Here is a 25,946-nt window from a genome sequence, read left to right as displayed (position 1 = left end):
AGCCTCACCAGCCGTACACAGTACTCCGTAGTCGGAGTAACTATCCGTATTTCCCGATACCTTTCACCCCATCATTACACAGTCGCACCCATATCTCTTCTAATCCGCCAATTCCGTGTGTCAACAGAGTTCTCCAGACGTCAGGGACTCCAGTCTCAGCTGCCTGGACTCTGCCGTGAATGGCTTGCATTGGTGCATCAAACAAATACCATTCCACTCCTTCTACAACGATCACGTTGGAGGCAAGCTGAGCCCGATATATCTCGCTTCTTCTCCTGAGAGTATCCTTTTAATGCCGAAGAACAGAAAAGAAAAAGAGGCAGGAAGCGGCGTCCAGTATCATTCCAAGTGTTCAGCAACGAACTTCGTCAAGATGATCTGTTAAAGCAGCCTGAGCTTTCCCGGTCATCCGCAAAAGCAACACCGCGATGCGTCAAGCCCACGGTAAGGAACCCGTCGCATTGATTTTGAAGGCGCTATACCCCATCCCGGATTCATCCCGCCAGTATATGTTACTCTCCACCTGCTCGTACGGACCGTAGTACATCACTCTGATATCATTACTAATTCCTCCACTCTTTCCACCGTCCTCCCCCTCGTAGACCAATGCCCCATTTCCTACGACGCTCTCTGCCATTCATGACCAAGTCAATCCAAATTCATACTCTTCCCCAAACCAAAAACAAAAACCCAAGTCTACGGTTAAGCCAACAAGCTCGACATCTAAGTAATAGTACCGCCCACCTAGGTGCCGCCGCCAGCATGTCTCGCCCAGATATCACACTCTACACCGACGCCACGCCCAACGGGATCAAAATCTCCATCGCGCTCGAAGAGCTCGGCATCCCGTACAAGACCGAACACGTCGACATCTCGACCAACCGGCAAAAGGAGCCGTGGTTTCTGGAAATCAACCCCAACGGCCGCATCCCGGCCCTGACAGACACCTTCACGGATGGCCAGAAGATCCGCTTGTTCGAGGCCGGCAGCATCCTCGCATACCTGGCCGACCAGTACGACACGGACCATAAAATCAGCTACCCGAAAGGTACGCGCGAGTACTACGAGATGAACAACTGGTTGTTCTGGCAGAACGCGGGTCTGGGCCCCATGCAAGGCCAAGCAAACCATTTCGTCCGCTACGCGCCTCAGAAAATCGAATATGGCATGAAGAGGTACGTCAACGAGACGAGACGGCTGTACGGCGTGCTGGACAAGCACCTCCAATCGTCCAAGTCCGGGTTTATCGTAGGCGACCACATCTCCATCGCCGACATCACGACGGTCGGATGGGTCATTTGGTCTGGTTGGGCCGGCGTGGATATCGACGAGTTCCCGACCTTGAAGAAGTGGGAGGAGATGCTGAGCGAGAGACCCGGTGTAAAGAGAGGTTGTGACGTGCCCAAACCGTTGAATATCAAGGAGAAGTTGAAGGATAAGAGCAAGGTTGACGAGTATGCCCAGATGGCGAGCAAGTGGATCATGCAAGGCATGGAGGGCGACCACAAGAAACATGGATCGTAAAGCGGCGATAGACATAGAGACAGAAAAGGTGCGACTAGGCTAATGTCAATGGCCTACTTACCTCATCCCAGTGGACTTGTGTATCATGGCCTATCCTGCACAGCGCCAGGTTAGCCGACGTCGTGTCGGCGTGGATTTCCCGGCAGCTTGATATACTCCATCTTGCAGCCACGGGCAGACTTGCTCGCTTGCGTGCTTGCATCATCTCTTGCAGTAACGGACACGTGAGCTAGCTCTTGCGTTGCTAGGGCCACATCATACTGGCTTGATGCCTCTCTATGCCGCCATCACCGCATGGTTGCATTGACGATCGACATTGGTGCACCTTCTGGGTCGGTTCTCGTACCTTGCATTTCGTCGCGTAGACGGTGGCCGAGGTGGACTGTTGACCGAGCGAAGGTAGGCGAGGAAATTGTCGGAAAGGTCTACATCTGCGAGAAGTCTTCTTTCGCTTGGCTTGTTCCGGTCAGGTGTTGTAGCATCGACCAGGTCAAAGGCCGGCGTCCGGAAGCAGTGTACCTCGTCAGGCATCTGCGGGTGTGGGTAATTGTACACTGTCCGACTCTTTGATTCAGTCGTTGCGTTAAGCATGAACGCAAAACGGCAGGAACCGTTGTCATAATTAAGACTGGACGCTTGTAAGGGTCGTCAAAATTTCCTCATAGTTTGTAAGATGCTGGAACACAGGCAGTGACAGCACATAGGCACCCCAAAAAGGGCATCACTGAATGCAGTTATTACCTGAATGACAAAGTCCCACAGCTTCCGCCGAATCTTCTGTAGCATAATCAATGTTACTTGATCTGAGGCTGATTTTCCTATCATTCAGCCTATTGCCAGGCTCATTGCAGGTCTTCGGTAGCCTCTGACGTTGACGCCTGGTAGGGGGTATTCCAGTTGAGAAAGCAAGCCAGTTTTGCACGTGGGAAAAAGGGAACAATCGCAACAGCGACGTTGCAGGATGTTACCTTGCTGAATGACAACGGCGTTGTCATCACCAGAAGCACATTGATTGGGGATGAGAACCTCTGTACTAGACAGGGCCGCATAGTAGCCCGACCTATGCATCGAAGGTTGCGGAGAGACGAAGGATTGGAAAATTCGAAACAGCTTCGAAAGCTAAAGCGTCTGCTCCACGCCCCAAGTTGGGAAAAGGTACCGTATCAAAATCCTTTCGCGGGAGATCAGGATGCAACATGTAGCTGTAAGTCGAATGCATGTCACGCTGTGCTCGCTTGCTACCTTGGTCGCGAACCGTCGGGAATCTTGCATACCAGGGATAAGGTGGTAAAGTGTGGCTGCACCGCACCCTTACCAAGCAAAGGTTTGCACTGCAACAGGTCGAGTTTTGAAGTCGTCAATACTAGTATGCTTAGTCGACATTTGGCGAATTAGGGTGATGGGCACACATTCCGATTGTAGAGGGCAGCCACGAATGGTAATCGGCAGATCCTAACCTAGTCGACCCATATTCGCCTATATTTCCCTAGGATCACCGACAAAGCCTGGCCGGTGAGCGGGATGAGTGCTTGCTCAGTAAGCCAGTTTTGACGTTTGCCAGCCAAAACCTGCGAGATTGTGATTGGTCTCTGCGGGCCGGAAAGAACGGTGAGTAGTGTGCAATTACTCTGGATGAGCGTGGATGAGGTTTGTCCCTGTTTGCGTCAGTTGATGTACAAGGACTGTGAAGGAGTTGCATTGCTCTGAAAAATGCAGCTGGATAGGAGGAGACCCGCACGGATATGGATCTGGCATCCTAAGGGTGCTGTCACTGCGGCAGATACCTTGTTCATGTTTTGTGACGGCTGTCGTGACTGTTCATGACGACACAACATGTGCGTTCTACACAAGGCAAAGGTAGACCAGCCCAACTGCTACGCGTACCGAGCTTTCAGATGCATCGACGATGAGCTTTAAGCTGTCTTTTCGAGATCGGGATGGTACCCGGCTTCGGACGCCAAAAAAACTCCAAGTGTTGCTTGCGTTACTTGTGCTACGATCCGTGGAACTTGTCGAATTGACAGAAGATGTGTGCTTTGACAGAGATAGATCTCGATGGGGGCTTGTGGTGTACGAGCTGAGACAGGCGATGCTATTTCTCGGGTCTGGTCTCCGTGGAAAAATCGTGCGTTGCTGTTGCATGCAAGCTCGCGTACTCGGGTTTGTTTAGCCAAGCTGCGTAAATGAATGACCCCTCGGTCTCGGGATGAAGGATTAAACGAAAGGCCAGTTTCAAGATTGTACGGGGTTTGCAGAAGGACTGGTGACCGAAGCTGATTCGATACGGAGTACAAGGTCAGCAGGTACTGGCTTATTCCACGTGACGCTCATTCAACTCCCAACTAGGTGGCAAGCATCGCCTGACGATTGTGTCATGTCACTGCCAATCACTTCACGGGCCAGGCCTTTCCTCCGCAACATCCGCATTGAAGTGCTGTACACAGCATTACAGTCTGTCTCATTCACTTCCTGTAGGGAGTAGCAGAAGGGCGGCAAGGATGTCTACCTTAGTAAGTTGCAGCAGCTACGATTGTGGCATCAAGTCACCGTGTCCCTGTACGGAGGAAGACGTTCGAGAATATGAACGACAATCGGTCCGCGAAGTCGTATGTATTGGTACGAGTAGTGCATGCGGATCAGTCAGCAACACGCTTTACAGGGATGAGCATGTGCAAGACGTGGAGCTCAGCCAACCGCCTGGATGACCGCCAAAGAGGGGTGTTAGGCAGCGCACTCTCTACAACAGGCATGGGTGCATGGGGCAACTATGCCGAGGACCTCGTTCGTTCGGCCGGAAGGGAGGAGAACCTCTACACAGTGTCGTTCGTGATCGTTCCCCTACTTGTATTTGGCAAGATTCGAAGGATCAGCATGCTCTGCCACTCTTGCTAAAGTGAAACGATGGTCGATCAACACATTTTTGGACCCCAACGAAAAGGGCTAGCACAGCAGAGAAAGAGTGCCAGGCAGGTGCCAGGGAAAAGGAGGGCACGCCTGATCAGCTGTAATGAAGGGGCCTGAATAATCTGCCCAAGGAGGAGGGGGTCAGCCTTTGGTGTTGGCATTTTGGGTTGTCAAATTAATACCACAATATAAACGATATACGAGGAGATGAAGCAATGTGTTTGGCACGCCTCACATATGCTGACCGATGATGGTACTCGTACTCGTGCGAATGTGTGGGGATAAACGATGCAAGGGTGTGAAAAACTGTCATTTGCTCTGCATTTCTCGACAGAATGAGGAAATCGGTGATTTGTAGTAATTGTAATTTCCAAGCAATGCTTATACAATCACAAAAAATGTCGGAAACCTGCGAATCTGTTTGGTCGGATTGGGATTTGTGATTCAGTAAGCCACTCTGCCTTACATTTCGCGAGCGACCTACGGATATGGATACCAAGGCGACAAATCACTCCCTCGGTGTCCTTCCTGCAAGGCGAAATCCAGTAATTCAGAAAAACGCACGCTCGGAAATAACGTGCATTTCCCCAAGACCTTGAGCAAAGTCCAGGTGACTCATTTTGCTTGCCACGGCGAGCCCGAAAAAAAAAGCTCATTTTCTTCCGAGAAGGCTACATAGTAGTAGTACAGTGGACTCTTGTTGGTGTTGGCGTTGGTGTCCAAGTGATCTTACTTCTACTCCGTACAAGAAAAAGAACCGCGAAGAAATCCATAACGAAAGGTCCCATGGAGCTTCCATCGTGTAGTATAGTACCCGTATCCGTACGAAAAAACAACAGTGTTCACTTGACCACTTTTTTCGGTCGGAAAGAAAGCTGACGCCCCGGGCCCGAGAGGCGCGAGCAGACAGGAACGAATAGGATGGTAACCAGTGCGAGGGCGCTAGAGGTGAGAACTTTTTTGTGCATTGAACAGGCGGAGCACTTTTCGTCCGTAAGAACGAAAAACCCGTACATCCGGTGCTTGTGGGCTCCGTGCCCATCAGTGCTTTCGCTTGTGGTTGGTGCATGACAAGCCTTTCTGCCTTTCCCACTCGCACGAACAAGAAAGCGAGAGCCGATTCCGAGTTGAGGACCCTGGACGATGCAGCTGCAGTGATCAGCAAACCTTTTTTCTGGCCTGATCTGATTCTGTGGAGAGCGAGATTTGGAAATCTGGTATGAGTAACCGAAGCAAAGAATAATGAAATGAAGATTGTAAGGCAAAGGGAATGTAAATTTTTTGGAGATTCAATATTGATCATTTTGAAAGTCTCAACCTCAAACATACGGAGGGAGAACTATCTGCAGTAATACATAGAGTAGAGTCATAGATGATTCAAGATCAATCAAAACACGAGGCGAGGCATACTGTCCCCGTTGCTTCCTCAGGCTGGCATATTTCAGCCACGACTACTGAGTCGGCAATGAGGTCGATGTCCTTCTCGATGCTCCGTGATCGTTCCCATCTCTGTTCGATCCCCTTTGGTTTCCAAGGTTTCCAAGTGCCAAATAATTTTGGGTTGTGATTGTTGTTGTCAAGTTATGCCAGTTCCAAGAAACACCATGCTCGTTAAGACATTCATAAAATCCAATGCTTCAAACGCTCGGGTATCAGTCGCTCGCAGCAAAAGTCGAAAAGTCAAGCTCAAGGGCGGTCAGCGACACCTGCACTAGTAGGCAGCGATTATCGTCGGCTGTTGCCTTGATGGGAGAAAGAAACCTTCTTGTTCAAAGGCTTCCGACTCTTCGATCGTTAACGAGGATGCTTGTTTGGCGTCGTAGTATGATGTGGTTGCAATGGCTTGTCGTTGCTTCTCGTTGAGTGCCTCAACGGTGGTTGCGGGTGGTGAGGGTGGCATGTGCTCATCTTCATCTGAGTCGGAGGAGTCGGAGTCGAGGCTCAACTCGGGAGGTGAGTGTCGAGAGGCGGTTCGGGTGAGTGTGAGCTCCTCCTCGTAGTCTTCCATATCCGAGTCGACTTCCACGGCTGTGATTTCGGCCTCATCTTCAGATTCCTCCTCGGCCTCTTCGGGGATGGTCTCGACGTGCTTTGGCTTTTCCTCGGCCTCCTCGGATGAGCCGCTGACGATGTTATTGAACCATCGCTCTTGCTCTTGCTCGGCATTGGCGAGATCGAGCATCAAAGAGTCGAGCATGTTGGCGTGGCCGACCAAAAGACGGAGGTCGTGATCAGGCCGGGCAGCCTCCTTGGAGAGCTTGCCGCGGGCACTGTGAGCGAGGAAGTATGTTTGAGTGATGCTCATCTTCTGCTTCTTCTGTGGTCGGGTGTAGATGGAATTGCTCTTCGCTGGAGTAGCGTTGGCAAAGGTGACTGAGGAAGGCATTTTGAATGCTTGATATTTCTGAGTCACCGGTGGGTGGGTACTTTGGTTGGGTGGGCTTGAGTAGTAAACACTGTCGGTGTTTGTATGGCTATATGCTCATCGATCGAATACTTGTTGTGTTCTGTTGTTCTTGTTGTTGTATCGTGATGATGGTGGAGGAAAAAGCTGGTCCCAGAAGAGGGTGGACGAGTTCTTTTGTAAACGCACGGGCTGGCTGGAGGTAAGATGGTCCTAACGTTAACATGGATTATTGAAAGGTGCCTGAGTAAGAAGCGTAAAGACCGATCTCCACTCGGCGACCCCTGTCATGCATTGACCCCCCTGTTCGGATTGTGGAAAGGCCTCGTAAAGCCGAGCCGCCACGGGCGTACTGGGGGCAGGCGGTGTTACCATCCCTCCGTCTTGAGGCCATAGTTGCTGCTCAGCAGAGGCTGAGAAATCCTTTCTGGTGGTCCAGTGGTGGATGACGCTTGTCATGGGGCCCATGGCTTGTCCATCTCGGCCGTCTCGCGCAAATTCGGCTGCCTGAAGCGTCCGTCTTTCGATGACTCTCGTCCTTCGGAGGGTTTTGTTCACCTCTTTGCATCAGTGCGTACGCTGCCCCGGTCACGGCTCGCGTTCACATCCGAGAAAGGGTAAGCCCTTCGTTCGTTGACTGTGCTCTCTCAAATTCCAATACGAAGATACCTACAAGCTGATCTCACTCTTACGGCAGCATGGTGTTCTCAAACATTCATTGGTTACTTTGAGTTCAAACAACTACATGCGCTTCTCGTTATCTCCATGGCAATACGGCCAGATCATTCATGCACGCCATGTTGACTTTGGCTCTTGGGTCGAGGCGGAGGTACCATGATTCCTGCTGCTGCGATTACTGTTCCCTCGGAATGATGATGCATCAAACAGCACCGACAAGGGCGTGGGTGTCATAGACTCACCCAGAAACTCTTGGTCCTCGTAGGGCGGGAAATGCTGAGAAATTCAGGTCGGGTTTCCCCCACCTTGACCTGCTACAGTACTAGTATTGGTCTGTGGTGACATGGTGGTACTTCTGCCCTGGGAAATCATCTTGGTAAGCCATGCGTTGTAACATTTGGCCAGCCCAGAAGCCCACACCCTCCTTTGTCTGGCGGTCAGTCACCACTCTGCCTTGCTCTCGTAATCTGCCTTCCCGCTGTTTTTACGACATTAATACGGAGTACGGGTTGCTGTACTTTCCCAAAACGTATCAATAATCCTTCTGCTGCAGACCGGATGGCAGGAGAATCTTTCGATGCAGCCTGGAGTCCACGACCCGTCACACCCGTATAGTAGAGCAGATAGATGATTGCTAGCTGGCAGCTGCAACCTGACCAAGAACTCTTTCCGAATACGGTCGCTTTCAGCACACAATTGATTTTCACCAATAAATCACAAATGCTGGCTGGGATTCTAGAATCTACAGGCCGGGTCGACCACAAAGCGTCCTGTGCGTGAAGCATTGGTATGTTTCGGCGTTGAATTGGATGGGCTGAGCTCCAGCCAAGCTGGGCGCACAGGGGCGTTAGTTGAGGCCTGAAGCCTAGAACACTCGCTGATTTCCAGCTTCAGGCAGCCTACCTAGGTAGCTTTGCTTCCACCCCGCCTATTGATGCCCCCAAGATCTCGCTTGTCTGTACCTGGTAGGTGCCGCTTTATCTCAAACCACCACCCATCAACAGCTCCATATCATGCCACTTAGATCGCCGCACCGGAGCAAGCACTACTAGTAGTTTGTTCGGCGACTTAGTCTGGCCGTGTCTGGCGCTGCGATATTGGCTCTGCCTTCGGGCTCGCAACTTCCTCTTCATCGGTCCTAGGCTCGCAGCGCATGATGGCTGAGCTGCATGAGTATGCATGGTATGCTGGCTGCCTGTAAACAAGCATCTGATAATCTGTCAATACTAGCAATAGTGGACGATAATGCGGAGATCATCAGGTCACCGCCACATGTTGTCGTGGATCATGCTCGCTCTGAACTTTCTCACATTCGCATTCGTATGCGTCGCAAATCCGCGAGGACGAGGACAACCTATCGCAAGACGTATGCGCGTATGCGGCCTGAAACTTGTGCCAGGCAGACGAGGAAAATTGCACGTTTCATTGGACAAAGGGGGCCAAGGTTTGGAAAATCCGACAAGCGGACCAACGTTGTGCCCGTGCCAGACCAACGGACACATGGACGTGCATGGACTCGGCAGGACCGCATTGTTGAACCGACTCTCACGGCCGGACGGCCTAAAATCCAACCTCGAGAGCGAGTCAGCCGTTATGCACGGCCAGATGTAGTCTAGCTGCACACATCATTGCATAACCCTACGTAGTGGGTGCATATTGAGTCACTGGATCCCCGGGCTTTAGAAATTGTTCATCGCCGTCCCACAGTGGACTCAGAGTTGAGTCGACTACCGACTTCGTCCGGATTTTATGCAAGTTGTGCCTGTCGCTCTGTCACCAATGGCAACGCAGTCCATAACTCCTGCCTTGTCTCCGTGACTGTACCACAGTATGGTGTCACGTGGGTGTTCTCCCCATACGCCCGTTGTCAACTTGTCACACCTACACACAGTATGCACAATTGTGCTTCCATAAAGGCATTGTCCATCCCCCAGAACGGAAATAGGTGCATGATTGTGCAACGTGGTCGCCATCGTGGAATAGCATGGATCAGACTTGACCGAAATGGCGAGCAACAATCGTGTTGCTGCCTCATGCATCTGCCAGGACTCAATCCCAGACATTCCAAAATCATCGCCTTCATTATTCTGCAGCCTGTTGATTTGGAACTCACCTCTGAAACGAAACGTGGCATTGTTGCTTGGTATTTGGTTCTTCGCGTTTCCAACCCGGAAGGGGAAGGCGTGTGAGGAGGACTTTTGGTGCCTTGAGTCACAAAGCGGGCTTTGGCGTGTGTGGCTTGGAGATCTGGTTGCAGCACTAAAAAACGCCTTTCCAGTGTCCACGGGTGGCTTCGTATGCGTTTTCCCAATGCAGCATGCTTCTCGAAGGTCTCCCAGGTGAGAAAAGCGGAGTCCCCGTAAGCGAATGATTTGTGATTGCCCGCCCTACCCAGCGAGCCAGTACCCACGCCATTGCTGTACTTTTGTGCCCCAAAACCCTTCATCAACCAGTCATACAACGCTCTGCCAACATGGCTGTGCTTTTCTTAGACCTGACATGTGCAGCAACGAACCGTTGGCGTCTCTCGTGCCGTCGTGTTCGCGAACACATGCTCGTCTGCCCCAGATTTCTGAAGGCGGCTGTGAAGAGCTGCAGGGGCCCCATTCACCAGTGCCAGTAACCCATGCCTCACCGACACGCTTGGTGAGTCAAACCTAGCATCTCCAAGAATTGGCACCATGGCTGTGTGCTTGAGTCGCAAGGGCCAAGAATTTGTGATGAGGTGCACTAGAATCTATGGATTGCTCTCCACGCAGTTTGCCGATTCGGCCTGTATTATCGAGATTAAGAGCACCTCGGATGGTGGAATCATCGATGAATCAATCCACAACCTAGTATGGTAAATCATTCTTTGGATAAGGCCACCACATGCCAAACCCAATACTCATAGGCGTTGTGCGCTTAGCGGTAGGGCGTGCTGTCAGCCCTATGGAGAAGACCCAGTACAACATGGCACTCCTGTGGCAGAACCACAGTCTTGGGTCGTCCGACCGAGGGACGAAGGAAATCACTGGAAGCTACCTGGCTCTCTGGGTATCTTACCCTGCTTACATATCTGTCAGCTTGTATGTGACCCTGCAAGCCGCTGCTTTTAATGCACTCGCAATTCCAGATCAGGAGCTTACCACCGTCTTGGGTCCCACGCTTCTGGACTGCTTACCGGCCAATCTGGGAGACCCAAAAGTCACAATGCCCGCACTTTTATTACTTTTCGGTCGAAGTCGCGTCTCAAAGCAGAGTCTGATTTGTCGGCAAACTACTTCCACAACCTCGAAGTCGGCCGTAAGCCAACACCATCCAGCCAAGGAGGAGAATAGTCCATGTGCGGAAGATGCTGACACGAAGTAACTAGAGGGCTAACCGCTTTTGATACCCAGTCGTTGTCCTTGCTCCCCTCCAGGCAGACTGTTTTCATGAGGGTTCTCGTGTTCGTTTAAGACCTTCAGTCATACTCAGATTCCAGACTCTGGTCGATTAGAGGTGCAAGGGGCTGATCCTTCTTCATCACCAACGGAACCAACCAGAAAGCTGAAGTGGCTGCTTCGAGTCTTGCACATGGCCAATGCTTCCAGAGCCGCACCCCTCTTGCTGTCACCGCATCGATGATCTGCGTGTGTCCATCCAAGGTTTGTGGAGCACCTTCGAGGTTTTGCTTCTCGGAGGGTTGTTGCTGATTACTCTTTCAGAGACACCAGAGCGAACCACTTGGGTCTTAGGTGAGGCAACTGACCAGGACGGCCCAGATACTTGGATCCGGCTATTGATTCGGCAGGCAAACCAAGGAAATGTAGCGCGGTACGGCCATTGTTGCTCCTCATGAGTCCTCGAACGTGCATGCACTCCTCCATAGGCGAACTGTCGATGCCGAGATAACCGTTGCTGACTGGCATTCTCAGACTGTACTTTTGTGGTGGAGGTCTTGTAAGATAAGGCGTCCGCATACCAAGGTAGACTTCAGTATGATACCACCCAAGTAGATGATTTTCCAGACACGGATGTTTTGTGGTGTGCTCTCGGTAGATGCATCCGATTTTGTCAAGCTCTTGTTTCGTGCTCTGAAATCCAAACAATGCTGTACACTTTGTAACGAACTTGCGCCACCTGGCCATCCTCGGCTCGATGCTCGTCGTGTGGCATAAGCGACCTGCAATGGTCTGAATTCGTGTACTGGGCAATTTGCTATTCTGGTAAGTGCGTTCCAAGTGCCAATGGGAAAGTCTAGCATGCATTCTACCCACAGAGACCCAACACAAGAAAAATGACCCGTGCAAACAATTCTGACTGCAAAGCCCTACTCTTCACCGCAAGGACGTACCATAGATTGACAGGTTATGCTTGAGGACAGATTGAGGGGAGAGAACAAGCTTGAATTGGCAAATTCTGAGTGCCCTGCAGACTATGTATTGAACCACCGCCCGAGCAATGCAAACCCAGGAGACCTTCCGAAGCTGTATGCCCACCGTCTTGATAAGATGCTGACTATTTACATATTTGTTTCACATTTGTCTTGACATCAAGCGCATTTGTTTAGGGTCGGTCGTTCGATCATACTTAATATTGTCGAGCAGCTTGTTGGCAAGCCTTCAGCTGTTCAAGGTACCAGCCGCAGATTGTCATATTGCCCTGATTCTGGTTCATGCAATCGGTGAAGCTCTTGATGTCGGAGGCACAGGGCCCGGCGGCCTCGGTGGATGAGCTTTGGCTGTACAATCGGTTGTCCATCGCATTTCCGGTATGTGCATAGGCATCGGTAGGTTGCTGAGCTTGTTCGACAGGAGCAGAGGAAGAGCCGCCACCGAAGAAACCGCCGATTGCATGGCCGATTGAGGACCCGACGGCAACGCCACTATCATTTACCAAGTCAGTCCGAAATGTCTCACTGAATTCACGATTGCCAGCTGTGGACACTTACGCTGCTGTGCTTGCCATCTGACCAAAGAGACCTGGTCCTTGCGATGTCTGAGCAGGGGGATGAGCTTGTTGAGCAGGCGCTGTCGTTGCAGTTGACATGGGCCGATGTTGCTGCTGTGGCGCTACAGGTCGAGAAGCTGGAGCAGGAGCCGTTGGCCTTGAAGGAGCAGATCGGGAAGGCCCGGCACCACCGCGTGAACGAGGCATATCGAAGGGTGAGTTTGTTCTGAATGGGAGATGGGTTTTGAAGGGTATGAAAGAGATTGAACGGTGACTTGTGTAATGTACCAAAGCTCAAGAGTAGTGAAGAATGTCGAAGGCTGCAGAAGCTGGCCACTTCCGCAGTTGAAATCACTCCGAGCGCCAAGACATATTAACCCCGGTTCTAACCTCCGTACCTAGGTACCTACCTTACGCTTTGGTGGTATGGCCCCAGAGCGGCCTGTCCAATACCTCAGCCTCGTGCTTGTCCATCATTAGCTGGAGCAAATGATCATTCAACTCGATACGTTATGCTTGCATACTGGAAGCCTACATCTAGGCACAACCAGCCAAAGTCTCTGATTAACCAATTGCTTCGGCAATCAAGCACTCTGCCCTTGAGAAAGCCGAACTGGAAGCTAGTGATGACCGCCGCGATACTACCTGCCTAGATTCAACCCCCAATCAACCTTCCCACCTTTGAACCGTCTGCCTTCCAGGACTCTCATAGTCTGTTCAAAGACCTTCTTCTGCACCTTCTTGCCTGTCTCAGAGTAGATCCACGCCTCGACCTCCTGGTTCTTTCCGTCAGACATGAATGCGCCGTGTGACTCAGGCCCGGCGCAAGCCCCATATACCAGCGTTCTCGACCCGACTTCCGTTGACCGTCCAATGATGGTGCGCATCACGAAACCCGCCCATTGCATTACAGGATGCAGGCTTCGGTCCAGCGAAGATCTACACAGACCAGGATTGACGAGTGTGATGATCACAGGTGGCGGGTGAGGTTGAGACTCGCTCAGGCGAGCAACAAGTTCGCGAACGAAGAGTACCTCCATGAGCTTACTCACATTGTACCTGCCCAAAATATCAGTCACATGCTTCCCTCAAAATATTTCGAATCGGGGCAGGCAACGGTAGATCAAAGTATTTAAACTCACCTATCAAAGCCATTGTAGGCTTTCTCGTCATTCAACGTCTGATATATATCCTCAGAATTCGCCTCGGGGAATTTGGTAAAACGATGGACTTCCGAACTAACGATCTCCAGATGTGGAGTTGAGCCTGGGAACTTGTTCTGCGTCTCGGCCAATTTGGGGAGGACACACAAGGCGAGTAACAAGGTATTTATGACATTAACTTGGATGACCGATTCAAACCCTTCGGTAAAATGCAATGTTTGGGTGCTAATGCCCGCATTCTCCACGACCACATCGACTCGGTTCAGCTCGGACTTGACCTTCTCAGCAAAGGAGAGCGTGGACGCTGTACTGGTGAGATCCAGTGGCCAAACCTCGATGGCTTCGGCACCATCGGTTCGGTGCGTGACGCTTCGAACAATGTCTTCCTTTGCGGTCCGGCCTTTGGACACGGTTCGTACGGCGAGGATCAATTTGGCACAATTGAGCCGGTAGAAATGTCGAGCTGCTTCGAATCCAAGGCCAACGTTAGATCCGGTCACGATTACTGTCTGACCAGCGAAGGAGTGTGTCAGGTATGGCGGTGTGCCGAAGAATTGAGAGTGCAGGAATGTGCGAAAAGTGAGTCCGAAGTTTGGTTGAATGATGAACTCGTCGGACATGTTGAGTCTGGCGCTCAACGGGGCTTAGAAAGCAATGATCAACAGGTGATATGCGTGGAGGACTCGAAATGAAGATCAGGACGTTAGTGCCTGTCTGACGCGATGATCTTAGTGATGCAGCGTCTGTCTTTTGTATTGGAACCCTCCATAAGAAGTGTTGTTATACTCGTATCAAGAAGCTTGCAAAGCATCAAAGGAACCCCCTCCTCTGGTACCTGGTGGTGAGGTCACCAATAGAACCGGCATTGTTAGCGTCCCACGTCGCACGAATTATTCGTCCGTGGCAGGCTGTGAAACAGGAGGCATATGCAGACGGCCTTCGAGTTTGAGATTATCCCCGATGAGAAAAACTGTCTTTGCCTGGCTTGGTAACCATACCGTGCGAATTTTTTTCCGGATTTTCTAGGTGTTTTCGCAAGCAGGCGTGATGGCAAGACGCTGGAACTGCTGACATTCTGGAGGCCAGAGCCTCGGCACGCCTTCCTCTGGTGTCCCTAGCACTCATTACTAAGTGCTATTGTGCCTAGAACAAAAATGCGGGGATACGATTGTCCGACGTCAAACGTCTCGCTCGTGCTGGCGCAGCTAGGAAATCCACAAATCGCTTGCTCTTTTCCATCCAGAAACACTGCACTGCTAGACATCGAGGTCAAGCTCTAACAAACAGCCCACCATCGCATTCATTCGCAATCGCACAATGGCCAGCAAAGCCCGCGCCTTTCAACAAGCATGCCGCACGCGCGGTCAGGCGATCATGTCGCGACCCGAGAAATCCCAGTTCTCCTACTCAACCTGTGCTCCCGTCGCACCCTTCGCCAGCACACGACGCTTGAGCTTTTCATGCTCTCAACCCCTTGTTCCATGCCAACGCACCGCTAGCCCTGTAACTTGCGCGGGCTCCTCGCATCGACACATACGCCACGCAAGCACCAGCTCCTCCAACCCACCCAGACGAGCCATCACCGTAACCTCCGACGACGGCCGCTACAACTGGTCTGAACTAAGCACCTCCGAAAAAGCCGCCCGGGGCACGCAGCAGACATTTAACTTTGTGATTGTCGCTGCAGGTCTCGTGGGAACCGTGCGTACACCTTCAGTGTGCTCAAGCAAGAAATGACCCTAACATCCAGGCGTTTGCCTCACAGATGACGATCTCATATCTATTATATCAGGAACTCCTCGCCCCGGACTCCTCGACAGTGCAATTCAACGCGGCCGTAAGCCGCATAAAATCGTCGCCGGAATGCCGTGCGCTCCTCGGACCCTCGTCCCAGATCACCGCATACGGCGAACCGACCTCCAATAAATGGGCACGCGCACGACCCTTAGCCCACTCCACCGAGACAGACCGCTTCGGCACGACGCATTTCCGGATGCACTTCAACGTCTCGGGCCCTGACGGAACGGGCGTCGTGACTGTGCATATGACCAAGCCGCGCGACGGGGATAGGCTGGAGTACCAATTGCTCAGTCTGACCGTCAAAGGGCATGAGACGGTGTACCTTGAGAATAAAGAAGCTGAGAGAAGTGTCAAGGGGAGGGTTGGGAAGATGTTCGGGGTACAGTGGCGGTGATATAGCACTTTATGTTGAAGACAGTAGGCCTACCGCATAGTTATATGTTACTCCGTTGGCGACACGAAGGGAATTTGGAATTGCCCTATCCTTCCTACGATGCGGCAGACCTCGTTTGCAAGGAATTGGAAAGGCGTGGCAAGAGGGAGAAGATCTTGTTGTATCCTACTGTAGCATGTGTTGTGCCGCAACCAAGTCTGCGGCTAGCATACCCTGCTATCGGGAAATTCCGACGTCGCAGATATACCACTTCCAAGGTACATTGCGTGCATGCTTCAGCCCATGCTGAAAGCCCGTCGCGAAGCTCTTGCACGCAACTCAAGCCGGCACCTCCTCACGTTTGAGCACCGATATTCTCCCCCCAATAGTCGCCACAACTGCTGGTATAGGAGAATTATCTCCCTCCTTTGAGTCGCTATCCGCTGAGACGGGCTGCCGTCTGTGACTCGTAATATCTATTCCAAGCACACCTCCAATGTATCCGCCTCTCTCGCCAGGCACGCTGAACTCACGGAATGTGTATCCCCACTCGTTCAACCAGTTGCGCACGCCTTTGCCAACTTTGTCTTTGCCATTCTTGCTGTGGTGGCCAGTTCCGGTGATGGCGTAAACGATCCTCCGACCCCGCTCGTATTGGACGAGGAGGATGTTCTCGAGATACTCAATGGCTTCTTCGGGATGCAGACCATGCAGATCGACGTATAGTTCATCGGCGTCGTCAGTCGACGTGAGATGCGGATTGCGTTCGTCATATAAAGCTCTAGCTGCCTCTCGGTGTGCCTTTCTCATGGCATCATTCTCGGCTTGTCCTCGAAGTGATAAGGCCTTTGCCGCTCGTGCGTCATTTCGATTCCAAGCTTGCGCGGCACTATGTTCATCAGCAGAATCCTAGTTGCTTCACAATTGTCTCACCTTTGTAAGAATTTGTTGCGGACGCTGCCATGCTTGATAGCCTCCTGTCTGTACTTCAGGTACTGCTGGTTAGCATGAGCGCCAGTCTCAAGCCATGGGATATGTTGGGGCTCTGGTATTCTCTTTGCAGCGGCACTTTCTGAACCGCCATAGGTTCTGATCTTCCGCGCAGCCTCAGCTTTGCGTGTCTGGCCTGGTACTGGCGAGGGAGACATGCGAACGACATCAGCAAGGGAGGAGGGCGTGTCTTTCTCGATGACATGGCCATGTCTTGACCGGTGTCCATGATGCTTTGCACGCTTCGCGCTCAAGGATCCCAACGCTGGAAAAGCTTCATTATCATCCATGGCAAGGGAAGATGGTGTCTCAGGTCGATTTTGATGGCGAGAGCTAGGACGAGAATGAGGCCGTGAAGCGGGGCCAAAATTGCCCAACGCATTTCGAGGCTTCTGGCCGCTAGGAACAAAAGTGTTGCCTGCCGCTAGTCCGGCTTGGAGTGTGCTTCTCGCGTTCTGAGCCGACAGAGTGGGAAATTGGTCATACTGGTCTTGGACTTGGAATGCTTGAGGTTGTGCATTCTCATTGACGCTGAGCTGATTGAGCACAAGTGCAGGATCATGAGAGAACTGACAAGCATCGCCTGCTAGGCAATTTCCATTCATCCAATACCTAGACACAGAATTAGGCCCCTCGAACTTACGGAAGATACTAACACTTACTTGCAAAGATAGCCACTAGTGTCATGTGCGAATCGACAGTCAGCACGTAAACACGAGCCTGATGCTAGCCAGTATTTGCAAACGACAGGACTCTTAGCTGAACCAGGCGTTGAAGGGCGCACGGGATTTGTAGCCATAGACTTTCCCACCAACACATTGGTGTCATTGTTGGGCACGGCCGTATATTGTGCATCGGCAGTATCGGTGCCGAGCAGCGAAGCTATGGTGGCCCCAAGATCATAGGAGTTTTTGTTGAGAGCATCTTCAATCTCCTCGTCAGCCTTCCGATCCCCCAGTACGGAGCGGAGAATATCGTATGGACTCATATCAGGCTGAGGGGCCCATTCGGGGGCTGCGGCGCTGAGACCACCAGTAGAAGAGGCGTTGCTTGCCGTTTCATCAGCCAACAGCCAATCCACGTTCTCATGGCCGTAGTCGCCGTAGATGTCTGGGGCGGGACTGGCATCAGAAAATTCATAAGCATTCAGACTTGGGCTGTGAGGTATAGGCTGCGCTAGCGCCAGTCTTGGAGAGGGCCGAGGAGAAGCAAACGGAGACTGTACGCTGGACTTCTGGCGAGAAAAGCTGGGTCGCGAAACTGGATATCCCACTGATAGAGCTGGACTCGATGAGAGGGGCGGAGGGGAGCCCAGAGGTGTTGGGGCCCTAGCCTGCCACGGTGCTGGAGATGATTTGCGAATAACGTGGTGTCGCAGAGGAGTGTCCGATGTCTCCCCACGCTGGGCATTTCGATGTTTCCATAGCGCATTCAGGACGGCATTTTCTAGGGTGGTCCCACTCAGTCCTGCCTCTTTGCTGAGGAGATCTTCCAAACGCTCGGTCTTATCTTCTTCTTCTATAGTACTGTCGTCCAGAATAGGACGACAGAGGTCATAATGTTCGTCAGAAATCATGTCGGTCGTTAGAGTGCTCTGGTCAAAAGGAGAACAGGAGGTGATCGTTATGTTTCCCTCGCAGGCTCGACATGAACGGCAGTAGGGCAAAGAAGCGGACTCCTGAAAGGGTCTTCAAGTGGTGTTGGTCATGCTTTTTTAAGGCGGCGTGGAATGGGGTTGAACGTATCAAGACCTCCGCAGTACCTTTGTCAGGCAGCTGAGATGGCATGCGACCGTTTCGATACCGAACCGCTCATGAGACAAAGGGAAGGAGGAGCCGGCTTAGCGAGTGACAGTGGGGTAAATGAGGGCGAGTGCTTTAGGGAGGCGCGGAGGAGAATCGTGGCCGTCGTCTATAGCAGTCAAGAAGATGGACAAGATGGAGGAGCAATCGTAAAATAGCCGAGTTGGTACGGAGTACTCGATGTCGAGCACGAGGTGGCCGGGATGCGTAATGTAAGTGGTGCATGGAAAGGAGGAGGAGGAGTACGGAGTAACTTAATGAGGGAGCGAGCGATCATGTGGCTGGGGGCACGAACTGTTCCGCTTTGGGCACCTGCGGGCTTCTCTAATGGGCGGCAGGCGCCTGTGGCATTTAACTAGATCCAGAAGATCCCCTTCCATCAGTGGCGTACAAGAAGTGAGCGCCACTCTCGATTTGGGGGCGAGCATTGAATGACGTATCAGAGGCTTCGGCCGCAGCACAAGCATACACAAGAAGCCTTCGGAGGTCGATGCTGACATTGTTCCGAGTCCCAAGAAAGTCGCAGTCTGTGCATGTTTCATCCAACCCATACTCCGTACATTCTCATTATTACCTTCTGCCTGAGGTACATTCTCTCTCTTCTCCTTGTGCTGACGACTTGTTTACTCCTGTCCAGCACTGCCTGAATTTTCGTCCACCGCCTCCTAAATCATAAAGATGGCTTAATCTGCTCAATCCGATCCCTCCGCAACCCAGTTAGACACTCTATACCGACTACTACTCGGCGCTGTACTTCGCTCTTTCCGTGAACCACGACCGTCGCTCCCTTCGAAGCAAGAACAATGACTGTTCATCACATTACATTACCAGACTCAGAGGAACAATCACCGCGGGCCGCCCTATTGAGTCCTTGGAGACCTCCTCGAAGATCATTGTCGACTGGCAGAAGTTCTCCCTTCGTACAAAGTCGATCGGCAGCATGGCGGGACGAGGCCATCAGAAATGCAGAAAGAATACAAAGGCGGGCTACCAAGGTATGGAGTAAAATGACCGCTCTGCAGCGAGTGCTGGCTGTCACTGGTGTGGTTCTTCTCAACGTCCTGGCTATCCTCTTCCTGATCTTCAACGAGCGCATCTTCGGCTTCCTCGAGCCCCTTGCTGAACGCTGGAAACATACAACCGGAGGCTGGACGATCTTATGGGCGATAACGTTCTTGACTGCCTTTCCTCCGGTCATTGGCTACTCGACCTGTGGCACAACTGCCGGGTTCGTGTATGGAGTATGGGAAGGCTGGTTGATCTTGGCTACTGCTACTGTGGCAGGATCGTTCTGCTCGTTCCTCGTCTCGAGGACCGTCCTTCGGAAATGGGTTGAACGTTGGGTCGCAAATGACAAGCGATTTGCTGCATTTTCTCTCATCCTCAAACACGATGGGTTGAAGCTCCTTTGTATGATCCGTTTGTGTCCGCTACCATATTCCCTGTCGAATGGAGCCATGTCCACTTTTCCAACAGTCCACCCCGCCATGTATGCACTGGCTACAGCATTGGTCTCTCCGAAACTGTTCATTCACGTCTTTATTGGAAGTCGCTTGGCGGTGATTGCGAGAACAAGGGAGAAAATGACCATGGCCGATCGACTGGTCAATTACTCCAGCATTGCCATAGGGGCAACCGTCGGCATATTGACTGGAGTGTATATTTACCGACAAACAATGGCTCGAGCCAAAGAGCTAGAGGCCGAGGAAGCCAGCACTGTCACGGATTCTGTTCGAAGAACAGGCCACATCCCCCCGCAATATAATGACGATCCAGAAGCACAGGTGGCTGCCAGTACCTTGGCACGAGATGATGATGCCATGGAATACTTTGACGATTCTGATACCGAGCGAGCAGAATATCGCGACGAGCCTACCGATGATGAAGATGTCTTCGGACGAGGCGACGGGGATGACGAAGAGGTGATAGATACCATTGGCCTACAACAACAGAAGAAGTGAGGAGTGCATCTAACTCTTTCACTGTCTGTGAAGTATAAGATCCGCTACCTACATAGCATGCGTTGAATAGGTGTATAGAAGCCAATTGACTTATGCTTGGTCTGCTCGAGTGAAAGCTATTCTGACCATGGCAAGCTAGCATGTCTTGACTCGTGCGCTGGCCCGGTCAACTACCCAACGCAGGTGTATGCATTATTGTCCTTGTCCAGCATGAGGCATTCCTCGCTGCGGGACATCCAATTCCCGTCGCGGTCCAGCTCTTCCAAGTGGTGGATGTGGGAAGCAATATAGAGGTTCGCCCGCCCGGAGGGTTCGCGGACTCGCACCAGCTTGTGTCGCGTCATCGGATGGTCCTCTGGATTCAAATTTTTGAAAAGTTCGGGAGCCGCTCGTTTGCGGGGATGGGGTAGCGAATGTGCTGCACATAGTCGCGCTCGAGGAGATGTTGTTTGAGGTCCTCGGGCAGTTTTGTCGAATGCTGCTCCGGTATCCGCAAATCCGTATTCCCACCTCTCCGAGGAAGAGGAAGAACATGAGCTAAGAGGAGAGAGTAGCGACATCGAATGGTGTTGAAGCTCGAATTGACGTGGAATACTCCGTGACCCTGATAGTGTCGTAAGTGTAAGAGCTCGAATCCACTTAGGTTTCGTTCCGGGATGAAATACCTTTGAGAAATGCGTCTTCTTGGAATCGGGCTGATGCAAATTTCCATTTTTGTCAAGATTTCCCACATCAAAACAACTCGAGGGAACTGAGCCGATGGCCGCCGTTTTGTATTGAAAGGAGCCGTTCCATATCATTTAGCTCTCCGAATTTGCGGGCAAACGCTAAGTGACGCTCGTCGTCGAGTCCAGTCTTGCGAAAGACGCAAACTCCATACTGTTCATCCCGATCTCAGCATCTGTAGAGGTCCTAGGCATCCCGCTTACCTTTGCCATTGCCCCAGAGATCCGGCAACAGTGTAATCAGACACAGGCTTGGAAAAGTCCACGCCATGTACTTCTGCTCCGAAGGTTGGATGCAATTGTATGATATAAATATGGTCGAAGAGTTTCCCTCCAGTCGAGTGCGGCATTTTGGTTTGGTGATCAGTCTCCGTAGATACGGTTTGATCTGAGGAACCGATAGTGTCTTCGCTGTTTTATGCAATCTCTCTCACTTAGCGCCGTGCCCATGTCGACGCGACGGTTTTGGCACTATCACGAGGGCCATGCGGACGTCTGTATGAACGGTTGTTAGGGGTGGAGTTGAACTCCACTTCTATACAGGGCGTGACAGGGGTGAGTTGTGGAGTAAGCCTCATGATTGGTTGATCGCGGCAGTCCTCGAACTACTTCAAACCAGTGATGCCAGGATTCGGTCCCCTCCTTCGGCGTGGCCTGCCTGATTCCTGTCCCACCACGCTCTCAACACCGCTGCACGACATTCTTCGGCGGCAACGGAGCGAAGGAGAGCTGGTTTCATTCGGGCCACTGGCCCTTGTCGCGGCCTTGACCTGTCATATCTTGTCTTTCGAATCGCTGAGAAACCTCTTATCGCCTGAAGAAAATGGTGGACTTACTGTAAATCTAGGGGAGTCTTTGAAGATATGGGAAGAGTGCTGGAAATAACGTCCCAACAGCTACTATTAATCTATTCACGCTCACGATCCGATTCTAGGAGAACTCTCTTGCACTCTTGAACATTGCATACTACCATCTACATGGCAGCAAGCAGTTATCCTGGGTCAAGCAGCATCTGGAATCGCCTTCCTCTACAGATATGTGTTTGGAATACTGCAGAAGTCTCCGCGCCTTGGATCTATGCCAACTGGAATTGCTCATTGCTTGGGAAGTGTCCGCCATCAGGCTCCGGGCACGTTTCGGTATAAATTATATGAGTAGGAACGGGGCCATGATTTAGTTTCCTTGCTTACAGCGGTCTCCATACCTTGCTACGACTGAGAACCATTTGTGTATGCGTACTGTGCAAGAACTTCTTCAACGTCTCCAGCCAGCACATTATCTGTATTCCACAACGGAATCCATTTGATGTCGGAAGGAAGCTCTCCTCTCCACAAGAACGGCATGGTTTTTAAATTGTCCCTACTCGGTCCACGTCGATTGAGAGCAGATTCAAGGCCTTCCGACATTCCTCTACGCTTTCTGCTTCCAATTGTTCGTACAACGTTGTCGGCTCCTGGATAGCAGTGGCGAGGGCTTACTCAAGGAGATCTTTGTTTAGATGCCAGCGGCTGAGATTGGCAGGAAGTCTTCATACGTAATGGGTTCGTACTCCACCAGGCCATTGGCCAGAAGTTCAGAGAGCTTACACACCTCGCCCGACAATGGCGTGGAGGCCTTGTTTACGGGACGGTATCTGAAAAAGACCAGGCCCTGTGAGCGTAACTCAGCCCACGTGTCTGGATATGGTGTAAAGGCGTCCTGGAGAACTTTCTGCCATCTGTCGTTGCTGCCAACATTTGCTCCGGCGATGCTGTCGGCTCTCTCGAGCAATGTATCGTAGAGTTCTCGTTCTTTGCGGGTTACGGCCGCTCCTCGCTGCTCCACTTCACCAAAGCGCGCAGTGTGATGGCTGACCGTCACCTCTCCATTGTCGTTCACGAACTGCACTCGCTCTTCAAAGGCCTTGAAGCTGGTTTGCCTTAGCAAGATGTCGCATGCTCTTCTAGGGGGGGCCCTCAATTCGATCCTTAGCCGGCATTCCGCGCTGCTGCATGGCTTCCTGGACTCTGTCTATGTCGAGAGTACGTGGCGTAAGGTGATTGATGTGCGCACTTGGGAAACATGCGATGTCTGCGATCATGGGATGCACCGCCTTCATCTGCACGTAAGAATCATAAGGGGTATGGGTCGTCGCGTGCCACCTGAAGATTTTCAGCGATTCTTCCAACAACTCCGCTTCATGCTCCGGAGTTGCAAGTCCCGTGGTTTTGGCCTGGCCAAGTAGCTCCATAAGTCTGTCGGAGAACAGGTTGCGTTTGGAGAGAACCTTTTGAGCTAAAGTACTTGTCTCATCCGGAAGGAGGTCCAATCTGAGAAGGCTGGTGAAGACTCGGAAAGGGTTCCGCGCCAAAGCATCGCTCGTCAGGGGCCGAAAGGCTGTGGCATGTAAGGGGAAGCCAACAAGGCTGAGGTCGTAATAGCCGACAGGAAACATGTTGAAAAGCGCGAACAGCCTGGCCATGATTTGCATTTCTCGGGGTGTCCCCAGGCGTATGTCGCCATGCCTTTCAATCCGATGGCGTGGGGGTAATGGGTCGCTGGCTACCTGTTTGCCATGGTAAGCAGTCGGTCTTTTTGCCGAGTTGTCATTCACGTCATATCATACTTGATTATCGACTTCTGCAACAATTGAAAGTAGTTCATCGTAGAGAGGGACTTCTTTCTTGTACATCTCCGACATTGCTGCGGAGAATCGCATTCAAAATGAGTCTGCATCACTCCCAGCCTGGTGCAACCCAATAGACCCCATATTGATCGACTTCTCAGCACAGTATCAAGCATCAAGTTTACGGCACAATATCAAGTCCAATGACGCCTTGAGATACTGAGGGATACCAGGAAGCACTTGTCACTGAGCGGAAAGGCGAGCGGAAAGGCATGCGGTAGAGGCGGGACCTGGATACGGACAAGCCCTGACAATGGTGACCTTCCGGCGGTAGTGTATGCACAAGCCGGCGCCACCGACCAATGTCTTCTCTCACCGACGGATGACTGACGTGAATCCCCCATCCGACGCATGCCTAGGCTGGTATCCATGGGTATCTCGCTTTCGTTATTGACTCACCAAACATTTGATTTCCCAGCTTCCTACTTTGAGCCTGGAGCACACCGCCACCAACAATGCTTCCGACGTATAGACAGCATTCGTGCTTCTCTGGGCGCTTGCAGACAGGGGAGCAAAACTCGAATCTGCATTGTTATAAGCACAGAAGCATGCAGACTTAGATAGTGGGAAATGTCTCGTCTCAAATCTGCCTCGCCAGTCACGCCAAGCCGTAGAAGGTGAACGCTATTGTCTGACTGCGTGGCCATCCAGCCAACTTCGCAGTAAGCCGCAAGCGCATTCAACGAGAGCTAGGGTGACCGAGCGGAGTGAAATGTAGAACGGTTACTTCATAACACTATTGTCACATCGTACGGGCAGTAGCATGGCCCAGTGTAACAAGATCAATTTAGATATCGAGGCAAGTACATGGTGATCAGTCATGCGTCTTCCTTGGAGGGGGTTCCTCCTTCTCTGTGAGAACAAAGTCAAACTCCAGCAACCAGAATCCTTCCTTTTCTGAGCCGACGACAGTTTGCTTGAATGTCTTCAGTCCGTAGCGTCGTGCCAGCTCGGCGTCTTCAGTAAATATGTAATCAACCAAGAGGCTAGATTTGACTCCAAACACAGTATCACTTTCAATGTATTTGCTGTCTCTAGTGTACAGCGCCGTGATGAGTTTGTTGTACTCTGGATGGAGGATCATGAAGTGCTGCACATGACATCGTCAGCTTCAAGCTTACCACCGCCGCGGGAGGACATCTCCTTTCACTTACCATGTGAGCCGGCCGGAACCAGTGTCGGTTCAATGTACGCAGCAACTCTCCCACCGGCCCATCGTTGGAGATGGGATAAGGGATTGGTTTGACACAAGTAAAGGCATACTTCCCCTCCTCGTCGGTATAGAACTTGCCTCGGCAATCTGGTCCTTCCTTCTCTGCGTATTCGAGGTCATAGACTCCATGGCCGTCCGTTTCCCAAACATCAATCAAGGCCCTCTTCACAGGAGTGCCGTCGATCGAGCGAACCTGGCCCCTCACGAGCGTTGCTTCGCCAAAAGTGTCGTCTTTCACAATGACTGAGCCATTTTCGACCAGTTGGCCCACTTCATCATGGAAGGGTCCGAGTACGGACGACTCGGTGGCACCAGGCTTATGCGGATATGAGATCGCGTCCACCAGGGCCGAAATTCCCACAATGTCAGACAGGAGCACCATCTCGTGCCTTACATCGTCTGAAATTTGGCCGACCTATGCGCATACCAGTTAGGGCCGAATGAACCACTCGATCACAAGCAAGGGGCTTCACCTTCGTCAGAAATTCCCAGACGGCGGTCCACTCGTCGAAGGACAGTTCGACATCCCGAACATAGTCATGAGCCACTTGATCCACACCCGCCAACCTGGATACTCCCATCATGCTCCTCCAGCCTACTACTACAAACCTTGGAAGGTGGCCAGGCCAGCAGCCCAATACAGGCACAAGTAGGCTCGAGGTAATGTAATCCATCCCTCACCGAGTAGACTTGCGGTGCTCCATAAGACACTTACTGACCCTGTTGCGTATCGCATCCGGAGTCTCTCATGTTATCACAACTTAACGGATTCCGGTGGAGCGCCACGACATCTCGTATACAGCTATGTGCGAGTACGTGTACCCCGATAT

At 51.8% G+C, this 25,946-nt stretch overlaps 10 protein-coding genes across 10 annotated transcripts; 3 read left to right on the top strand and 7 right to left on the bottom strand.

Annotated features, from left to right (window-relative positions):
* Positions 1-559: 559 nt before the first annotated feature.
* PV05_03492 (uncharacterized protein) lies at positions 560-1,631 on the top strand. The gene has a single exon (XM_013464138.1). It carries the CDS (start codon positions 607-609, stop codon positions 1,522-1,524), a length of 918 nt encoding a protein of 305 aa, XP_013319592.1. The 5' UTR covers positions 560-606; the 3' UTR covers positions 1,525-1,631.
* A 4,074-nt stretch (positions 1,632-5,705) lies between these two features.
* On the bottom strand, positions 5,706-7,024 carry PV05_03491 (uncharacterized protein). The gene has a single exon (XM_013464137.1). The coding sequence runs from the start codon at positions 6,812-6,814 to the stop codon at positions 6,140-6,142; it is 675 nt and encodes a 224-aa protein (XP_013319591.1). The 5' UTR covers positions 6,815-7,024; the 3' UTR covers positions 5,706-6,139.
* A 3,728-nt stretch (positions 7,025-10,752) lies between these two features.
* PV05_03490 (uncharacterized protein) lies at positions 10,753-11,622 on the bottom strand (the record flags this gene model as incomplete). Its single annotated transcript, XM_013464136.1, has 1 exon — positions 10,753-11,622. One exon carries the CDS (start codon positions 11,620-11,622, stop codon positions 11,188-11,190), a length of 435 nt encoding a protein of 144 aa, XP_013319590.1. The 3' UTR covers positions 10,753-11,187.
* A 442-nt stretch (positions 11,623-12,064) lies between these two features.
* On the bottom strand, positions 12,065-12,631 carry PV05_03489 (uncharacterized protein; the record flags this gene model as incomplete). The annotated part of the gene is made up of 2 exons (XM_013464135.1): positions 12,065-12,359; positions 12,426-12,631. The coding sequence occupies 2 exons, from the start codon at positions 12,629-12,631 to the stop codon at positions 12,065-12,067; spliced, it is 501 nt and encodes a 166-aa protein (XP_013319589.1).
* Positions 12,632-12,937: 306 nt separating this feature from the next.
* On the bottom strand, positions 12,938-14,522 carry PV05_03488 (uncharacterized protein). The gene is made up of 2 exons (XM_013464134.1): positions 13,567-14,522; positions 12,938-13,483 (listed from the first exon to the last, which is right to left on the bottom strand). Exons 1-2 carry the CDS (start codon positions 14,205-14,207, stop codon positions 13,066-13,068), a joined length of 1,059 nt encoding a protein of 352 aa, XP_013319588.1. The 5' UTR covers positions 14,208-14,522; the 3' UTR covers positions 12,938-13,065.
* A 223-nt stretch (positions 14,523-14,745) lies between these two features.
* PV05_03487 (uncharacterized protein) lies at positions 14,746-16,004 on the top strand. The gene is made up of 2 exons (XM_013464133.1): positions 14,746-15,288; positions 15,353-16,004. Exons 1-2 carry the CDS (start codon positions 14,905-14,907, stop codon positions 15,779-15,781), a joined length of 813 nt encoding a protein of 270 aa, XP_013319587.1. The 5' UTR covers positions 14,746-14,904; the 3' UTR covers positions 15,782-16,004.
* Positions 15,926-18,761, bottom strand: PV05_03486 (uncharacterized protein). Its single transcript, XM_013464132.1, has 3 exons — positions 17,413-18,761; positions 16,694-17,362; positions 15,926-16,649 (listed from the first exon to the last, which is right to left on the bottom strand). Exons 1-3 carry the CDS (start codon positions 18,324-18,326, stop codon positions 16,100-16,102), a joined length of 2,133 nt encoding a protein of 710 aa, XP_013319586.1. The 5' UTR covers positions 18,327-18,761; the 3' UTR covers positions 15,926-16,099.
* A 322-nt stretch (positions 18,762-19,083) lies between these two features.
* PV05_03485 (uncharacterized protein) lies at positions 19,084-20,628 on the top strand. Its single transcript, XM_013464131.1, has one exon. It carries the CDS (start codon positions 19,356-19,358, stop codon positions 20,511-20,513), a length of 1,158 nt encoding a protein of 385 aa, XP_013319585.1. The 5' UTR covers positions 19,084-19,355; the 3' UTR covers positions 20,514-20,628.
* A 2,104-nt stretch (positions 20,629-22,732) lies between these two features.
* Positions 22,733-23,918, bottom strand: PV05_03484 (uncharacterized protein; the record flags this gene model as incomplete). Its single annotated transcript, XM_013464130.1, has 3 exons — positions 22,733-23,244; positions 23,291-23,783; positions 23,844-23,918. 3 exons carry the CDS (start codon positions 23,916-23,918, stop codon positions 22,733-22,735), a joined length of 1,080 nt encoding a protein of 359 aa, XP_013319584.1.
* A 799-nt stretch (positions 23,919-24,717) lies between these two features.
* On the bottom strand, positions 24,718-25,790 carry PV05_03483 (uncharacterized protein; the record flags this gene model as incomplete). Its single annotated transcript, XM_013464129.1, has 3 exons — positions 24,718-24,993; positions 25,058-25,531; positions 25,590-25,790. 3 exons carry the CDS (start codon positions 25,788-25,790, stop codon positions 24,718-24,720), a joined length of 951 nt encoding a protein of 316 aa, XP_013319583.1.
* Between the last annotated feature and the right edge of the window lie 156 nt (positions 25,791-25,946).

Source organism: Exophiala xenobiotica, assembly GCF_000835505.1.
Source record: "Exophiala xenobiotica strain CBS 118157 unplaced genomic scaffold supercont1.2, whole genome shotgun sequence".
Taxonomy (NCBI): domain Eukaryota; kingdom Fungi; phylum Ascomycota; class Eurotiomycetes; order Chaetothyriales; family Herpotrichiellaceae; genus Exophiala; species Exophiala xenobiotica.
The sequence above is the reverse complement of the archived record's forward strand: the minus strand, read 5'-3'. Positions and strand labels throughout refer to the sequence as shown.